Genomic DNA, 15458 nt, shown 5'->3' on the forward strand with positions numbered 1-15458 from the left:
CAGGAGTAACATAGATTTTAGTTCAGAATTGGAAAGAAGGGAACCCCAACAGGGGAGATAGTACACACAGCGAAATAACAGCTGGCATACAAAATAGTCTGACAGAAAGGAGTAGGACACATGAAAAGAAGGGGGACAGTCCTGAGGAGTTATCAGGCACCCCAGTAGGGAATAAGTCCATGTGTCAGCACTATACATAATTCCCATCTCTCCAAGTCTTGAGGAATTTTAAATTTAGAGTGGAAATAAATATTTTAAAATGAATCATTAAAATGTATGTTTTATGAAAATAATTAGTCAGTGAGGTGATAAAAAGCCACACTTTGGTCCCAGTGACCACTGAATTGTATATGGGTCCGACTCTCGACACCGGAACTAAATAGCTCTGTTTAAAATCCCAATGAACCAATAATGTAAAAAGATATACAACTACTACTTGCCAGAAAAAGTAGTGAGTGATCCTTAAGTCACAGATGGCTCTTTTCAGTAGGAACCTGACCAGTGGGCTATCCAGATAGCATTCATATTTCAAAGCCTGAGAAGAGACAATACGGGGAAGATGATCAAAAGGCAAAACAAAAACAACAACCAAAAAACACATTTTCTCCATAGAATAAATTTCCTTGTACAATACATACCTGTACAAGCTGCGGTAGGTAATCCAGAAGCTCAGCATCGGATATGGTATCAATCCACTGAACAGCTGTACGTCTTACTTCTTGATCAGGAAAACTGTTAGAAAACATGAAAGTACACCGTGAGTGACAATGCAGAACAAACGGGATACTTTAATGTTCAGTAAAGGGACCCGGTCATGTTCAAACTGCAGTCTGATCTGCAGGCAGGATGTCCTAGAGCTGTGCAGACCGATGAGATTCAGTATAACTTGACATTTATTGGTCTGCACATTCTGGGTTTAGGAGTCCTGTGGGCGGTCCCAATCAATGATTCATAGCCATCGCTGTATGCATTCAGAGAAAGCAGTCAATCATTGAGTTAGACCGCCCACTGGACTCCTAAACCCAGAATGTGCAGAGTTTAGAATGAATCTTTTGATATAAAACTATCAATCTTCTCAGCTCTTCCTGCTCTATAACCTGCTCCCTGCAGATCGAACCGCATTCCCTTTAAATGTAGCACATATGCAGCATAGAGATAAGAGAAGTTGGCACTTTTGCATGAAAAGACACATTAATGGTTTCTGTGGGAGGACAGATCCACTACAACTATTGGCGGATTACAATACAGATGATGTCCAGAGACATGATGAACGTTTAATGGCAGCTTTTGCCATAAATCTCGACACCTCAAATTACTTGGGAGAGCAACAAGGGGCAGAGGAGTATCCAAACAGTAAGTGTAAAGGATCCGTATTAGTATTAATCGAGCTCTGCACTGGGTTTGTGTTCAGGGGGACTGGTTTGGGGTTTGTATTTATTTACCTGCTCTGGTTTGGGTCATCAGGTAAGATATCTGGAATAGGGGGTCCTGGTCTAGGTCTGTATTAAGAGGGAGTCTGGGAACAGCACATGGCCCATGGTTTACCTGGTCCACCACGGGCCACAATATTCTACAGTGTACATGTGCAGCAATTTTAAAACCTTTTACATTATGAGTTAAAAGGGGTTATCCCATCGTTGATGCAAAAAATAAAAATCATCATATAGTACATGCCAATCTCTTTCTAACAAAGCTAGAACCAGCCCTGTACCGCATATGGATCCAAAGATCTTACCATATATTGCACTAGTTGTTCTGCTAGATTTATTTAAAGCTGGTAGCTCAGGGGGCGTGTCTTTTTACTACAGCTTTCTCTCCCATGTAAAGCCTCATTCACACGTCAGTTTTTCACGGACGTGTGCTGTATGTGTTCTCCCTGGACAGCACACGCCCCATTCATTTTAATGTGTGTATTCAGTGTTTTAGCACAGTCCGTGGGTCAGTGTTTTTAGCACGGATGCATGCTTTATTTTGTCCGCCCGTCCATTATAGTCTATGGGTCCGTGAAAACCACGGATGCAACACGGATGCCATCCATGTTTCACGGATCATTAAGAAGAGATGCTTTAAAAATTAGTTTTTAGCTGTTCAGCGTCAGTGAAACAAGGATGCAAAACGGACAGCAAAAAACAGACACACGGACCCAACACGGATCCTTCACGGACAGCTTCACAGATGCATCACTGACCACCTGCTCACGTATTTGAGCACTGACACAGATGTGTGAATGCGGCTTTAGGCCTCTTTCACACGACAGTATGTCCATTTCAGTGTTTTGCGGTCCGTTTTTCACGGATCCGTTGTTCCGTTTTTTGCTTCCGTTGTGGTTCCGTTTCCGTTCCGTTGTTCCGTTCCGTTTTTCCGTATGGCAAATACAGTATACAGTAATTTCATATTAAAAATTGGGCTGGGCATAACATTTTCAATAGATGGTTCCGCAAAAAACGGAACGGATACGGAAGACATACGGATGCATTTCCGTATGCATTCCGTTTTTTTGCGGACCCATAGACTTTAATGGAGCCACGGAACGTGATTTGCGGCCAAATATAGGACATGTTCTATCTTTAAACGGAACGGAAAAACGGAAATACGGAAACGGAATGCACACGGAGTACATTCCGTTTTTTTTGCGGAACCATTGAAATGAATGGTTCCGTATACGGACCGTATACGGACCGCAAAAAACGGCCCGCAAAACGGAAAAAAAAAACGGTCGTGTGAAAGAGGCCTAACAGTCACAGCTTCTAATGGAAGATGCAGCTGGTGGCAAATGAAAGATGGTGCTGAGCATGTGTGTCCACCTCAGCGAGCTGGATACAGAAATAAGGAAAAGAACAAACAGAAGGTGGTGCTATACAGATTTCCTTAATGGCCATACTACATTTTTATTTGCAGTTACAAAAGCATTCAGATCCAGGTGCTGATTTGTAAAATGTAGAATATTTGGGGCAATCCTCTAAGTATGAAGATGAACCATTGAAGCCATTTTAAGGAATATTTTCTGGAACAAGCATAATTAGCAATTCCTTGAGAAAATCTTACTCACAGGACATGAGAGAATTCCAAAATCTCATTGGCCCGTTTGTCACATCATGAACAGAGCCCATAAAGCTTCAGAGTCCAAACAGTTAAGTGCATAATTAGCAAATTGTTACAAACATTAAAACAAATTGCAATAAAAGTACTTACGTGGCATGAAGAAGACCCAGGGCATCCTGATGTTTCATGTGCGTCCACTGACCCAGTAACACGTAAATGTCTGGTAGGCATGACCACTGCCAACTTGGTGCACTAGCCAGCAACAATGGAAGGGAGCTAATCTCCGAGTGACAGTAATAGCGCATCTCCCACAATTTTTTCTTATCTGCATCTGTCAACCTGAAAAAAAACATGAAAAATCTCTACTATAACACAGTACAGCAACAACAATAGCAACGAATACTGCTAAACATATTTAATATAAAACATATTTGTCCAAGTCCCTTATTGATGAAAAGCCTAAGTGACAAAGTTTTAAGATATTTCGGTCATTTTGACATAGACTATAAATAAAAACAGCATACTCTATCCATGCAGCTCATACAAAGCTTGTCCACAGAGTAAACCACATGGTTGTGCAAGACCTCAGCACGGGGACCAGATTTGTACTTCGTACAGGGGCGGATTGAGAACTTACAATGGCCCTGGTAAAAATACTAAAAGCGGCCCCGTTTTGTAGTTGGGTCCAAACTGATGGAAGGCAGGGCCAGCAATACCATATTGCAGCACATTATACCACCCCAACAGAGCCAAATTACACCACAAAATACTGCCAGCAGCACAAAATACATCCCCAAAAATTTCCACTGGCCAGCTGTGAGAAGGGCCCAGGCTGCCCCCTGGGCATCGTGTAATGACCCGGTGTGCCATTACCACTTCTTTTTGGCTCCTTGCTACCATTTCCATGTGCTAGTCTATATCACCCAATGTATTTCCTATAAATGTGCATATGTATTTTTGAAATTGTTGTGTTCAGCAGATGGCAGTATTAGCGTCCCTGGAGAGGAACCTTTGGGTTCCTCTCAGCCCTCTGTAGCTAGAGGGAGGAGTTTTAGTTAGTGAGGGAGAGTCTAGCTTAGCCCCTGGAAGGGGAAGGCAGCAGGCCTGGTCCAGGTCTGGACAGGTTCTGTTAGGCCTACGCCAACCTCATCACTGGAGGTTGTGCACAACCAAGCTGAGCCGAAGCTTGAGGTACTCTAAAGCCACGACAAGAAGTTCCTAGGACTGTAAGTAAGACTACAGATTACAGCTAACTTAAATTCCAGGAGAAGAGAAAGAGTTCCTATTCATCCGGCCAAGCATAGCAGAGCTGGGATAGCTGCAGAGAAGTATTTGCCTGCCAATGTTAATGCCAATACCTGCTGATGACCAAGATACTGTTTGGAAGCTGTTTGGATCACCCATTTATGCTAAGTAAAAGCAACTGTTCAACATTACTACAAAGTCTGGATTCCATTCATTCTACTCATCCACCATCCAAGTTCAACTACCCCTTTTGCACTGCTTCGAACCACATCAAGTCTGGGATCCATGGATATCCAGGTAGGAACACCATGACAGATGTACATAACATCTAAAGAGACTGTAGGCCACCCTGCACCACTCTGGCAATCCTACCTCTGGGTACCAACATTACCATCTACAAAAGGGGGCCTTGAGCTTCCGCTGCTTAACCGCAGCTGGTGTCACGTTTACTTGCTCTTTAAGAGGGACATATTTCATAGAAACCTCCTAAGGGGCAAGGGATACCCCAGACGCTGCAACCAGTGGGCTTGTTTCATCAATTGGCATCACGAACAGGATTCGTAAAACGTTAAAAACTGTGTGCCATTAAGAACAGGATTCTGACCAAACCATACTGTTATACTAAAGAACAGGAGTCAAACAACAAAATTGCCTACCAACTTTATTTACCTGTTGGATTTACAAATCTGCCGTTGAAAGTGACTTTAATGACTTGCACAGCGACCGGCACAAAATGCTGTGCACCAGCGCCCAAAGAGTTAAATCGCCATTTTTACAGTCTATGGCGCAGTATCTTCTTCATGCCTAGAGGCGCGAAAGTAAAGAAACGCCCCTTGCTGAAGCGCGAAAATCAAGCCCAGCCTTCAGGGAGCAAGACTATGGTATGACGGGAGAAGGGAAGCTCCACCCCTGAAGCCCCTCCTTCATTTCCTGTCTGTGCCCACACCAAAGAATGCAAGATGGCGACTGAGCTGCCCAGCGAGGAAGATTTCCTTCCGGAACCCCTTACAGCCGGAGGTGCTGGATCCCTGCGGGATGAAAGGCGTCGCAACTGCTTACAAGCAGACAGTGTTGGCTGCAGCCAAGAAGTGACCACCCGGCCATACCCAGATTCGACCACTGGAGGGCACTAAACTGACTTTGGGAGCCACAGTGTAGACTGCGTCTGCAAGGTGAGGGCCAGTTGGCCTTGTTTTAAAGTGTTTTTATATTTGCAGGTTGCCCTGTTTCGTCCTCATCCTCTGACCACATGGCAATCCTACCTCTGGGTACCAACATTATCATCTACAAAGGGAGCCTTGAGCTTCCGCTGCTTAACCGCCGCTGGCGTCATGTTTAATTGCTCTATAAGAGGGACATATTTTGAAAAAAAACTCCTAAGGGGCCAGGAATACCCCACACACTGCGACAAGTGGGCTCGTTGCATTCAGCTCACCCGGAAATTTCCCTGTAAGGCCTATGGCCAATCCACCCCTGACTGTGTGCTGGAAAACCGGTTTATGAATAAATGGTAATACATTTTCAGTCCTATTCAGACTCACATTTGGATTGGTGTCTCTGTTTTTCTGTTCCATCATAGAAACAGAAAACCAAAAACGACGGTAGTGACATATCAGTCACATGGTGGACACAATGCCTCGATGTCCATCATTTTACTGGATAAAATAGCACGGCTATTTTGTTTCTGGTATTGTTGATGGAATCTGCAGCTGATCACACATAGATCACATTAGTTGGATTCCTCTGCTTATATAAGTGAAGACATATTTTAGTCACTAGAGGGCAGCACGCACAAACATCTGCAGAAAGTAACCGTGCAGGACTCCAACGTGGACAGGTTGATGGTCATTTACAATTTTCCAGACCACATTTTAAGTGTTTCAAATTAAATGACGCCATTAATAAATCATGAAGACAAATGCTTAATCCTGTCCATTCAAACGACAAACAATAAATGAGATCTCTGTAATAATATAAAACCCTAGTAACTACAAACATGAAACAAAGCTCCTCGGAGACGGGAAGTCTGAGCTATCACTAGTGAGTCTCGTATCGTAGGAGGCTCAAATGACAGGTTATGCTGCCACAAGACAAAGTCTTTGTGAAAACCTGCTACAGTCCCCTTTTCTCGCTTTATTCCCAGACCAGCCTGGGTGTTGAGTTACCATCAGACAGCTGCAGCATGCATGGGAGTGTGTGCAGTACATGGATCACACCATGACGTGTTCGGACATCTGGAGTCCAGGCTTGCGCACTACACGGTAGCACTGATGATGGTTTTAGATTGCATTATACTTAGGTGGGCTCGTCGAATCAAAATGTGCGCTAAGAACTCCACAAATCCAGTGAGCACAGCAATAATGCATACATTTTATTAAAACCTATTCTAAATGTGATAGAAAGAATTTTTGTAATACACTTTTCTTTTTATTTATTTTTTGTACGGATTCCACTAGGACCACATTACTGCTCCTGCCTGTACAAACTCAGCTCGCTTTTTATCTCTGTATAGCACATCGCCGATGTGCTATGTCAGGCTTTAGTAGAGCGTAGGTAGGGGCAGCCATATGCACTGTTCGCTCTGCTCTGCTAATACCAGCCTTCCATACCACATTGGTACAAGTTTTTAGAAGAGCGGAGGCAAGAGTTGAGTTCTGCTCTGCTTCTTCCTGTACTCGCTCCGCTAAAACCTGGCATAGCACAGTGCGATGTGCTGCAGAGTCTTTAGCGAGGGGAGCTGGTAAAGGCAGGAGCAGCGATGTGAGCTCCTGCCTGTACATCATTCACTACGGCCCCAGTGGAATCCGTACACCAGTACACTACTCACATGTCAGCGGTGTACAAGTGTACAGATTCAAAAGCGAAATATATGCCTGAACTTTAGGTTCCTATTTTTTTTAAATCATATTTAGAATAAGTTTTAACAAAGCTTATTTGAATGTTTAGGTACACTTGAAATAATCCAAATAGGCAATGTTTGCCGATATCTTAGCGCCTGCAGGTTGTTACTGTTCCTTTTGTTTTCTTTTGCCTTGCAGGCGCTGCAAGGATTGCGCCTGCACATTTATTTCACTTTGTCAGGAGGTGCTGACAATGTATTTTTGCAGCGTAAAAAAGTTTGAAAAAAAGGCAGCATTTGCATGTTATCAATAGAACATGTAACAGTTCAGTGAGATAACATTACATTTTTCATGCAGTGCTATGGGGTACACAGTCACAATATCAATAATCAGAGCATAATGTACAACTAGGGACGGAAATGAAAGCACAGTCCTATTCTCTTCAATATATTTATTAATGATCTTGTAGAAGGCTTGCATAGTAAAGTATCAATTTTCGCAGATGACACTAAACTGTGTAAAGTAATTTACACTGAAGAGGACAGTATACTACTACAGAGGGATCTGGATAGATTGGAGGCTTGGGCAGAGAAGTGGCAGATGAGGTTTAACACTGACAAATGTAAAGTTATGCACATGGGAAGGAATAATGCAAGTCACCCGTACATACTAAATGGTAAAACACTCGGTAACACTGACATGGAAAAGGATCTAGGAATTTTAACTAACAGCAAACTAAGCTGCAAAAACCAGTGTCAGGCATCTGCTGCCAAGGCCAATAAGATAATGGGTTGCATCAGAAGGGGCATAGATGCCCGTGATAAGAACATAGTCCTACCACTTTATAAATCGCTAGTCAGACCACACATGGAGTACTGTGTACAGTTCTGGGCTCCTGCAAACAAGGCAGACATAGCAGAGCTTGAGAGGGTCCAGAGGAGGGCAACTAAAGTAATAACTGGAATGGGGCAACTACAGTACCCTGAAAGATTATCAAAATTAGGGTTATTCACTTTAGAAAAAAGACGACTGAGGGGAGATCTAATTAATATGTATAAATATATCAGGGGTCAGTACAGAGATCTATCCCGTCATCTATTTATTCCCAGGACGGTGACTGTGACGAGGGGACATCCTCTGCGTCTGGAGGAAAGAAGGTTTGTACACAAACATAGAAGAGGATTCTTTACGGTAAGAGCAGTGAGACTATGGAACTCTCTGCCTGAGGAGGTGGTGATGGTGAGTACAATAAAGGAATTCAAGAGGGGCCTGGATGTATTTCTGGAGTGTAATAATATTAAAGGCTATTGCTACTAGAGAGGGGTCGTTGATTCAGGGAGTTATTCTGATTGCCTGATTTGAGTCGGGAGGGAATTTTATATTCCCCTAAAGTGGGGAAAATTGGCTTCTACCTCACAGTTTTTTTTTTGCCTTCCTCTGGACCAACTTGCAGGATAACAGGCCGAACTGGATAGACAAATGTATTTTTTTGGCCTTATGTACTATGTTATAATAATCATACATTATCTTAGGTGATAGATTGCAGTGCAATCCCCTTGTAGGAAGTAAAAAGCATAGTAGAAATGTAAAACTAAGAAATATGGTACATGGTTATCAACAATGTTATGGTCAGTGGCATACCGTCAATAGAGGGAGACTATACAACTGCTATGGGGCTGGGGGAGGAGAGGCCCAGTGCTGAACTTCCTATCTTCCCAACATGAAAGTATTGCATTTTCATGCATCTGCCACTAGGGGGAGCTGAAGGCAAAGAGGCTATTGATCTTACTTTATACTGTAAATTCCTCTCCACTGAGCTCCCTCTAGTGGTGGCTGCAGGGAAGCTGTGACTTATGTGGGAGATTTATCATTGTATGGTGTGAATGCATTGAGAAATATGATGTTCACAGCAAGCACCAAATCTCTGTAGTGCTTGCTCCATTTTTTCTGACACAGAAGTTGGATAAACTGGGTGGGACTAAGGGCAACCTCTTTTTATTACACCTTTATAATTAAAATGTATTTCACTAAAATAAAATAAAAAAAATTCATGAGAAATATGGGGTGTTGTGCTTTGCATTCTTCGTTGCATGGGAGTGTTTGATGAATGCTTACTTGAAACCTTGGTGGGCCAGGGGGGCCCGCACTCAATATTGCTATGGGGGCCATGGTCATGGGGCTATGTTGTATAAAGCGAGCGGCCAAAGATGCATTTGCAGTAAACTCTACTAAGGTTGGTCATTGCTGGAAGAAGCCTCCATGCTTTGTAGGTCAGATGGAAAAGACGACTACAATAAAAAAAATGGCAACTGTGAGTCATTGGATTTAATCACCGTTTATTCTCTGACTGCAGCTGATCAGTCCTGTACTTACCTGACTAGTATATGGTGGTAATAACTGGTCACATCACAGCAGTCATTTTTTCTATTTAGAGGTATGTTACATTGAAGGTGTTGCTAAAGCAGGGCACATGCTTATAAAGTAAGTTATGAAATGAGGGAACGTAAATCTGAATTTTCTTTGGGGAAAGTGCAAAGTGCACTGTGTGAATGGTATATCGACAGGCTATAGATATCTGTGTGTTTAATGAATATGGGTTGAGTTGATGGAGTTATTTGGGTGGTTCATTCCGATAACCGACAAGACTACTCCTCTATGGCAATAATCCAGCTGCCATGTTTCATCCATTCAGCAAGTTCGGCCCATCGGGTTTTAACTCAAATACAAGGAGTGATTTGACTCGGGGCGGTCCGCGCCCAACATCTTCGAAGGACAAGTGGAGCACTAACTGTTCTGTGACTTCACTGACAGGTGCGGGTTATGCCTCCCAAGCCTTGTAAGGGAAACAAATGCCCAGTAAACGTCTAATTAAAGTTGCTGCAGTTAAACAGATCTTGCTCGCATCTGTAACCGTGATTTAATAATGACGCTAAGTTGAACGCTACCGCGTCCAACTTCCTGGAGTGCCAAGTACCGTCAGCACCATCTGTTCTGTGATGCTCTTACAAGTGTGGGGCTGCACTGAAGGGATCACCGGGTTTCTACCTTATGCCGACAGGTGCTGGTTACCCGCTCAACATTGTTCGTTGTAGGGATTCTAATACTGGAGCAGACTAACTTATTTGGTAACAGACTCATTTATTTGCTACAAGACTAATGTTTTCACTAAAAGAATAATTTTTCAGATAAAATAATTTTTCCAACAAAAAAATATAATCAACTTGTGGGCAACTCTGCTGAGCGGAGAATTAATTTATTTGCACTGCCCACACGGTGTTAAATAAGACTGCTCTGTAACACTAAATCACAGCTGTTTGGCTAACAGAAACAGTTAAATATCAATGTGGACACGCCACAAACAGTAGAATGAGGCAGGTATAATATCCCAATTTGTGAATCAGGGCATAAAAGAATTGCTTATCTATTAAAGGGGTTATCCAATAGTACAAATACCCCCCACAATGCTTGGGCCCCTCCTATAAACTATACCCGGTCCCCGGGACCTGCGTTGCTCTGGATCGCTGCATCTCCCCGTAGCACAGATAAAAAACATCCAGCAATTGGGGGAACAGCCTATAGCAGGCCACAACGGTGACCAGCCTCCCTAGTGTCACCCGCAATGCTAGGGAGGCTGGTCACCGTTGCGGCCTGCTATTGGCTGCACCATTGCCGGATGTTTTAATCCGCATGACGGGGAGATGTAGCAGTGGCCTTCAGGGATCCGGAGGGATGTGGGTGCCGGGTAACTACCATCTATATGAGGGGCCCAGCCATTGTGGGGGGTATTTGTACTATTGGATAACTCCTTTAATCAATATGGACATGCCACATACAGTAGAATGAGACAGATGTATCACCCAGTTTGTGAATCAGGGCCCAATAGAATTGCTTATCTATTAATTCATGTGGACATGCCACAAACAGTAGAATGAGACAGGTGTAGCACCTTTGTGAATCAGGGACTAATAGATTAGTTTTTTTATTAATCAATGTGTACACCGTTCAATTAGATTGCTCTGTGCCCTACACCGCGATTAAACCTGCACGGTCCCTTAAATATCCCTACAGCTTCAGATGATCGTCCCTACACTGTCCCACTCTCGCAATTCATTTTTCTTTTTTTGTTACAGATTTTCAGGAAAACTATTTCTAGCATAACAGCGCTTCCACATCTCTCCCTAAGCACAGCTGACACAGAAATGGTGGCGAGGAAGCGGAATTAAGCTTTTAAAGGGCTGCAACATCACAGGAGGTAGATAGCTCTGGAATGGCTGGCTACACAGCATCTCGCATTCCTCGGCTTGCCTCCCCAACACTTACTTTCACTTTGTACACGTGCAGCCGCCATTTTAGGAAAACATTTGAATCAAAGTTTTCCTGAAATTCGGATCAAATTCAACTTTATTAACTTTTACTCTCTATGTGGAAACCATAAAAAAAAAAAAAGTCTACAATCATACTTACTAACACTTTAGTTAGGCATTTTTGGCACCTTTAAGGCACACCCAAACCCAACCTGGAATGCCCACTTATGCACCTTCCTTTTTTCTGTCCAATGTAGCTCACAATTGCACAGTCCCTGCAAATTCAGAGCTGGCAATTATGGCTACAAATGTTCTGTCATCTGTCATACACAAAATATTAACCACTGCCCTTCATTTACTGATGGAATGGATATTTGGGAATCGCACAAATGCGCTGCTCCGAAATATGAACTTGTGTATCTCTAGGCTGGAGGAATACTTACATCAACTTTCCTGGCTTCTAAATCTAACAGATTTCTAAGTTTTCCATATTTTTTGCTGCCCAGCCTTTACACTGGGGAAAACTTAGATATACTCAGCAACCATACTTAAAAAGACCTGTCACCCCTCCTGACATGTCTGATTTATTAACTACTTGCATTCCCCATGTAATAAAAATTCCTTTGCTACTTCTGCTAGAAGTTATAAATGAATTGCCAGCAGCTTGCAGTAAGGCCTCATGCACACGACTGTCCGCATCTTTTGCGGCCCCATTGAAATGAATGGGTCCGCATCAGAGCCGCAGTTTTTGCGGCTCGGATGCGGACCAAAACAACGGTCGTAGGCATGAGGCCTTATACAAGCTGTACACTGACTACTTTACATGGGGAAGGGGGGGGGGGGGAGAGAAACAGAACTGGATCGCACATCCACAATGCTATGCTTTGATCTAACTCGCTTATCAGCACCATATTAAAGTGTACAGCCCCCCATACTGCATGCTGTACAAGAGGCATTAGTGTACATTTTGATCAAAAGGCATAAGCCCACTCACCACGCCGAGGTCGCCTCTATTGAGTGGGACCTACTCTGACAAAAAGGCGCAGTGCAGTGCGGTGACAAAAGCGGTAATGCCCTGGTAGGCGGTGGAACCCAAGAGTCAAAACAGCAACCCTGCTGTCTGACAATGCCACCCATGGCACTGGGTCCCACCAACCCACCAGAACAGCACCACAAAAACAAAGGCCACCACGCAGTACTGCACCATGTGAACAGCTGTCTAACACAACATGTCCATTGCAATCAGGAGCTACAGGTCAATGACCACTATATGCAGACTTGTGTGATTAAAACCACCTGTGCCAAATGGGAGGAGTGCTGATGCCAGTAAAGAAAAAAATAGACCATTAATATACATGGGGGGGAGAAACAGAACTGGATCGCACATGCTTTGATCTAACTCGCTTATCAGCGCTATATTAAAGTGTACAGCCCCCCATACTGCATGCTGTACAAGAGGCATTAGTGTACATTTTGATCAAAAGGCATAAGCCCACTCACCACGCCAAGGCCTCTTGTACAGCATGCAGTATGGGAGGCTGTACACTTTAATATAGCGCTGATAAGCGAGTTAGATCAAAGCATGTGCGATCCAGTTCTGTTTCTCCCCCCCATGTATATTAATGGTCTTTTTTCTTTACTGCTATCAGCACTCCTCCCATTTGGCACAGGTGGTTTTAATCACACAGGTCTGCATATAGTGGTCATTGACCTGTAGCACCTGATAGCAATGGACATGTTGTGTTAGACAACTGTTCACATGGTGCAGTACTGCGTGGTGGCCTTTGTTTTTGTGGTGCTGTTCTGGTGGGTTAGTGGGATCCAGCGCCATGGGTGGCATTGTCAGACAGCAGGGTTGCTGTTTTGACTCCTGGGTCCCACCGCCTACCAGGGCAGTACCGCTTTGTCACCGCACTGCGCTGCACCTTTTTGTCAGAGTAGGTCCCACTCAAAAGAGGCGACCTTGGCGTGGTGAGTGGGCTTATGCCTTTTGAACAAAATGTACACTAATGCCTCTTGTACAGCATGCAGTTTGGGGGGCTGTACACTTTAATATAGCGCTGAGAAGCGAGTTAGATCAAAGCATAGCATTGTGGATGTGCGATCCAGTTCTGTTTCTCCCCCCCCCCCCCCCCCATGTACACTGACTACTTTACATTGTATCAAAGTGTCAGATCTTCAGTGTTGGCCCAGGTAAAGATATAATAAAATATTTACAAAAATGTGAGGGGTGTACTCACTTTTGTGAGATACTGTATATGTCATTAAAGGCGTTTTCTAGGATGGCTGCTGTATTCCGAAAAACAGAGCTAATGTACTCCAATGCAGCCGAGATGCAACAGTAAACACAACATATGGGCAGGAGGGATGCTGATTTTGGAAGAAAACAGTCATGTGTTTCTAATCTTGCACAATCTTTTTAAAAGGGATGTCCCGAGATTACATATCGTATTTACTATTTCCTGTGTTCACTGCAGAGTAATTAGAAAAATAGCTTTCTGAATGGAAGAACGCCATATAATCAGCTCCTCTGTAGTGAGCACGTGGCAGAAAGCTAATTCTAGCAGTAAACGGAGGATCACTATGTGGAGCCCTGGCTGCGATTAGACTGACTGAGCATGTGTAACCACCAGCACACAGCTCAGTAGAAAGATGTGCACATTGCTATACACCTTCACTACTAGGTAACACCATACTAATCCGTGTTGCGCTGTATGGATCTCAAAACCGCATCACAACACTTCAGTTTAGTCCCCATTCAGAATGCGAATGCATTCCGCTCCATTTTGTCGCATTCCCATGCTGGACACAAAACTGCTGCATCCAGCGGCATGAGAAACAGACCATCCCGGATTGTGCGCCAAAAACCATGTAAGTCAGTAGTGCCAGATCCGGCGCCCATTGACTTACAATGGCTTTAGTACGGATCCGGTTTGATCATTTTCGATATAATACAACTGGATGCGTTCAAAACTGTACAGCAAAACTGCAGATGTTAAAGTAGCCTATATCTCATAACTCTTCACTGGATAGCTTTTAATTACCGGTAGTAATTATGCTTCATTTATATTTTTATTTTATCTATGATCTATCAAAGTAATAAGACATGTAAACCTAAACAATATTTAATTAAAGTTGAATATATTTTACCAATGAAATGTGTCATTCAATAGGTTTTCAAACAAACAGAAGAGAACGTTTTAGAGGGTGAGAGAAAACATATTCAGCACTTCGAGAAATCCCGGATCCCACTACTTACCAATATAAAGACTCCTTCTGCATGGCCTCACACAACTTGCTTTTATCCTCCACAGACAAGCTGGAAATATCGTATCTGGGGCTAAAGGCTTCGCTTTCTGGTTTTGTGAATTTAACATCAAAAGCAGACGTTGGAAAGTCAATCTGTAACAGAAATATAAGGGATGAGAGAGGATCTGGTAATGTTGGATAGTTAAGCTTTCTTTCAACCCACAATATTCCCACGTGAGCGAATACTTATATCATCTCTTACTAGGACTAAAATTTCAGTCTGAGATCAACTTTTTTTTTTTTTTTTTGCATCTTAGGGTGCATTAACACAAATGTGACACAGCCACGCCCATGTAGTGGACCACAAACCGCAGATCTGCAAACCACGGGCACCGGCAGTGTGCACCACGCACTACGGTGCGAACCCATTGACTCCAAAGGGTCCACGATCCGCAAGATGCGGTGAAAACATAAAGACATGTCCTATCTTTTGTGGCGCGGAGTCACGGACCCAGCAGCATACAGAACTCCTTCCGTGTGCTTCGGTGTCCGTGCCTCCACAAAAGGTAGAACATAACTTTCACTGCGGATTGCGGACCCACTGAAGCCAGTGGGTCTGCACCGTGATGCGGGGTGCACACAGCCGGGGCCTGTGTTTTGCGGTCCACAACATGTTCATGTAAATGCACTCTCTGCCTCAACAAGAGTAGATGATGACATAGGTCATAATTCAATATTCATGTAACAATTGCTTGCCTTGTCTTCCAAATTTTTCACT

The 15458-nt window shown here is 43.5% G+C and overlaps 1 protein-coding gene across 1 annotated transcript in view; it reads right to left on the reverse strand.

The window, feature by feature from the left end:
- The window catches only part of PIK3C2B (phosphatidylinositol-4-phosphate 3-kinase catalytic subunit type 2 beta), a 141401-nt gene that overhangs the window by 36679 nt on the left and 89264 nt on the right, over positions 1 to 15458 (reverse strand). Inside the window, exons 15-18 of the mRNA XM_044288410.1 lie at positions 14691 to 14833; positions 3193 to 3381; positions 639 to 732; positions 441 to 535 (exon numbers count right to left, since the gene is read on the reverse strand). Of these exons, the coding sequence (XP_044144345.1) occupies positions 441 to 535; positions 639 to 732; positions 3193 to 3381; positions 14691 to 14833 (521 nt within the window). The remainder of the gene's footprint in view (positions 1 to 440; positions 536 to 638; positions 733 to 3192; positions 3382 to 14690; positions 14834 to 15458) is intronic.

Source organism: Bufo gargarizans, chromosome 3, assembly GCF_014858855.1.
Source record: "Bufo gargarizans isolate SCDJY-AF-19 chromosome 3, ASM1485885v1, whole genome shotgun sequence".
Taxonomy (NCBI): Eukaryota; Metazoa; Chordata; class Amphibia; order Anura; family Bufonidae; genus Bufo; species Bufo gargarizans.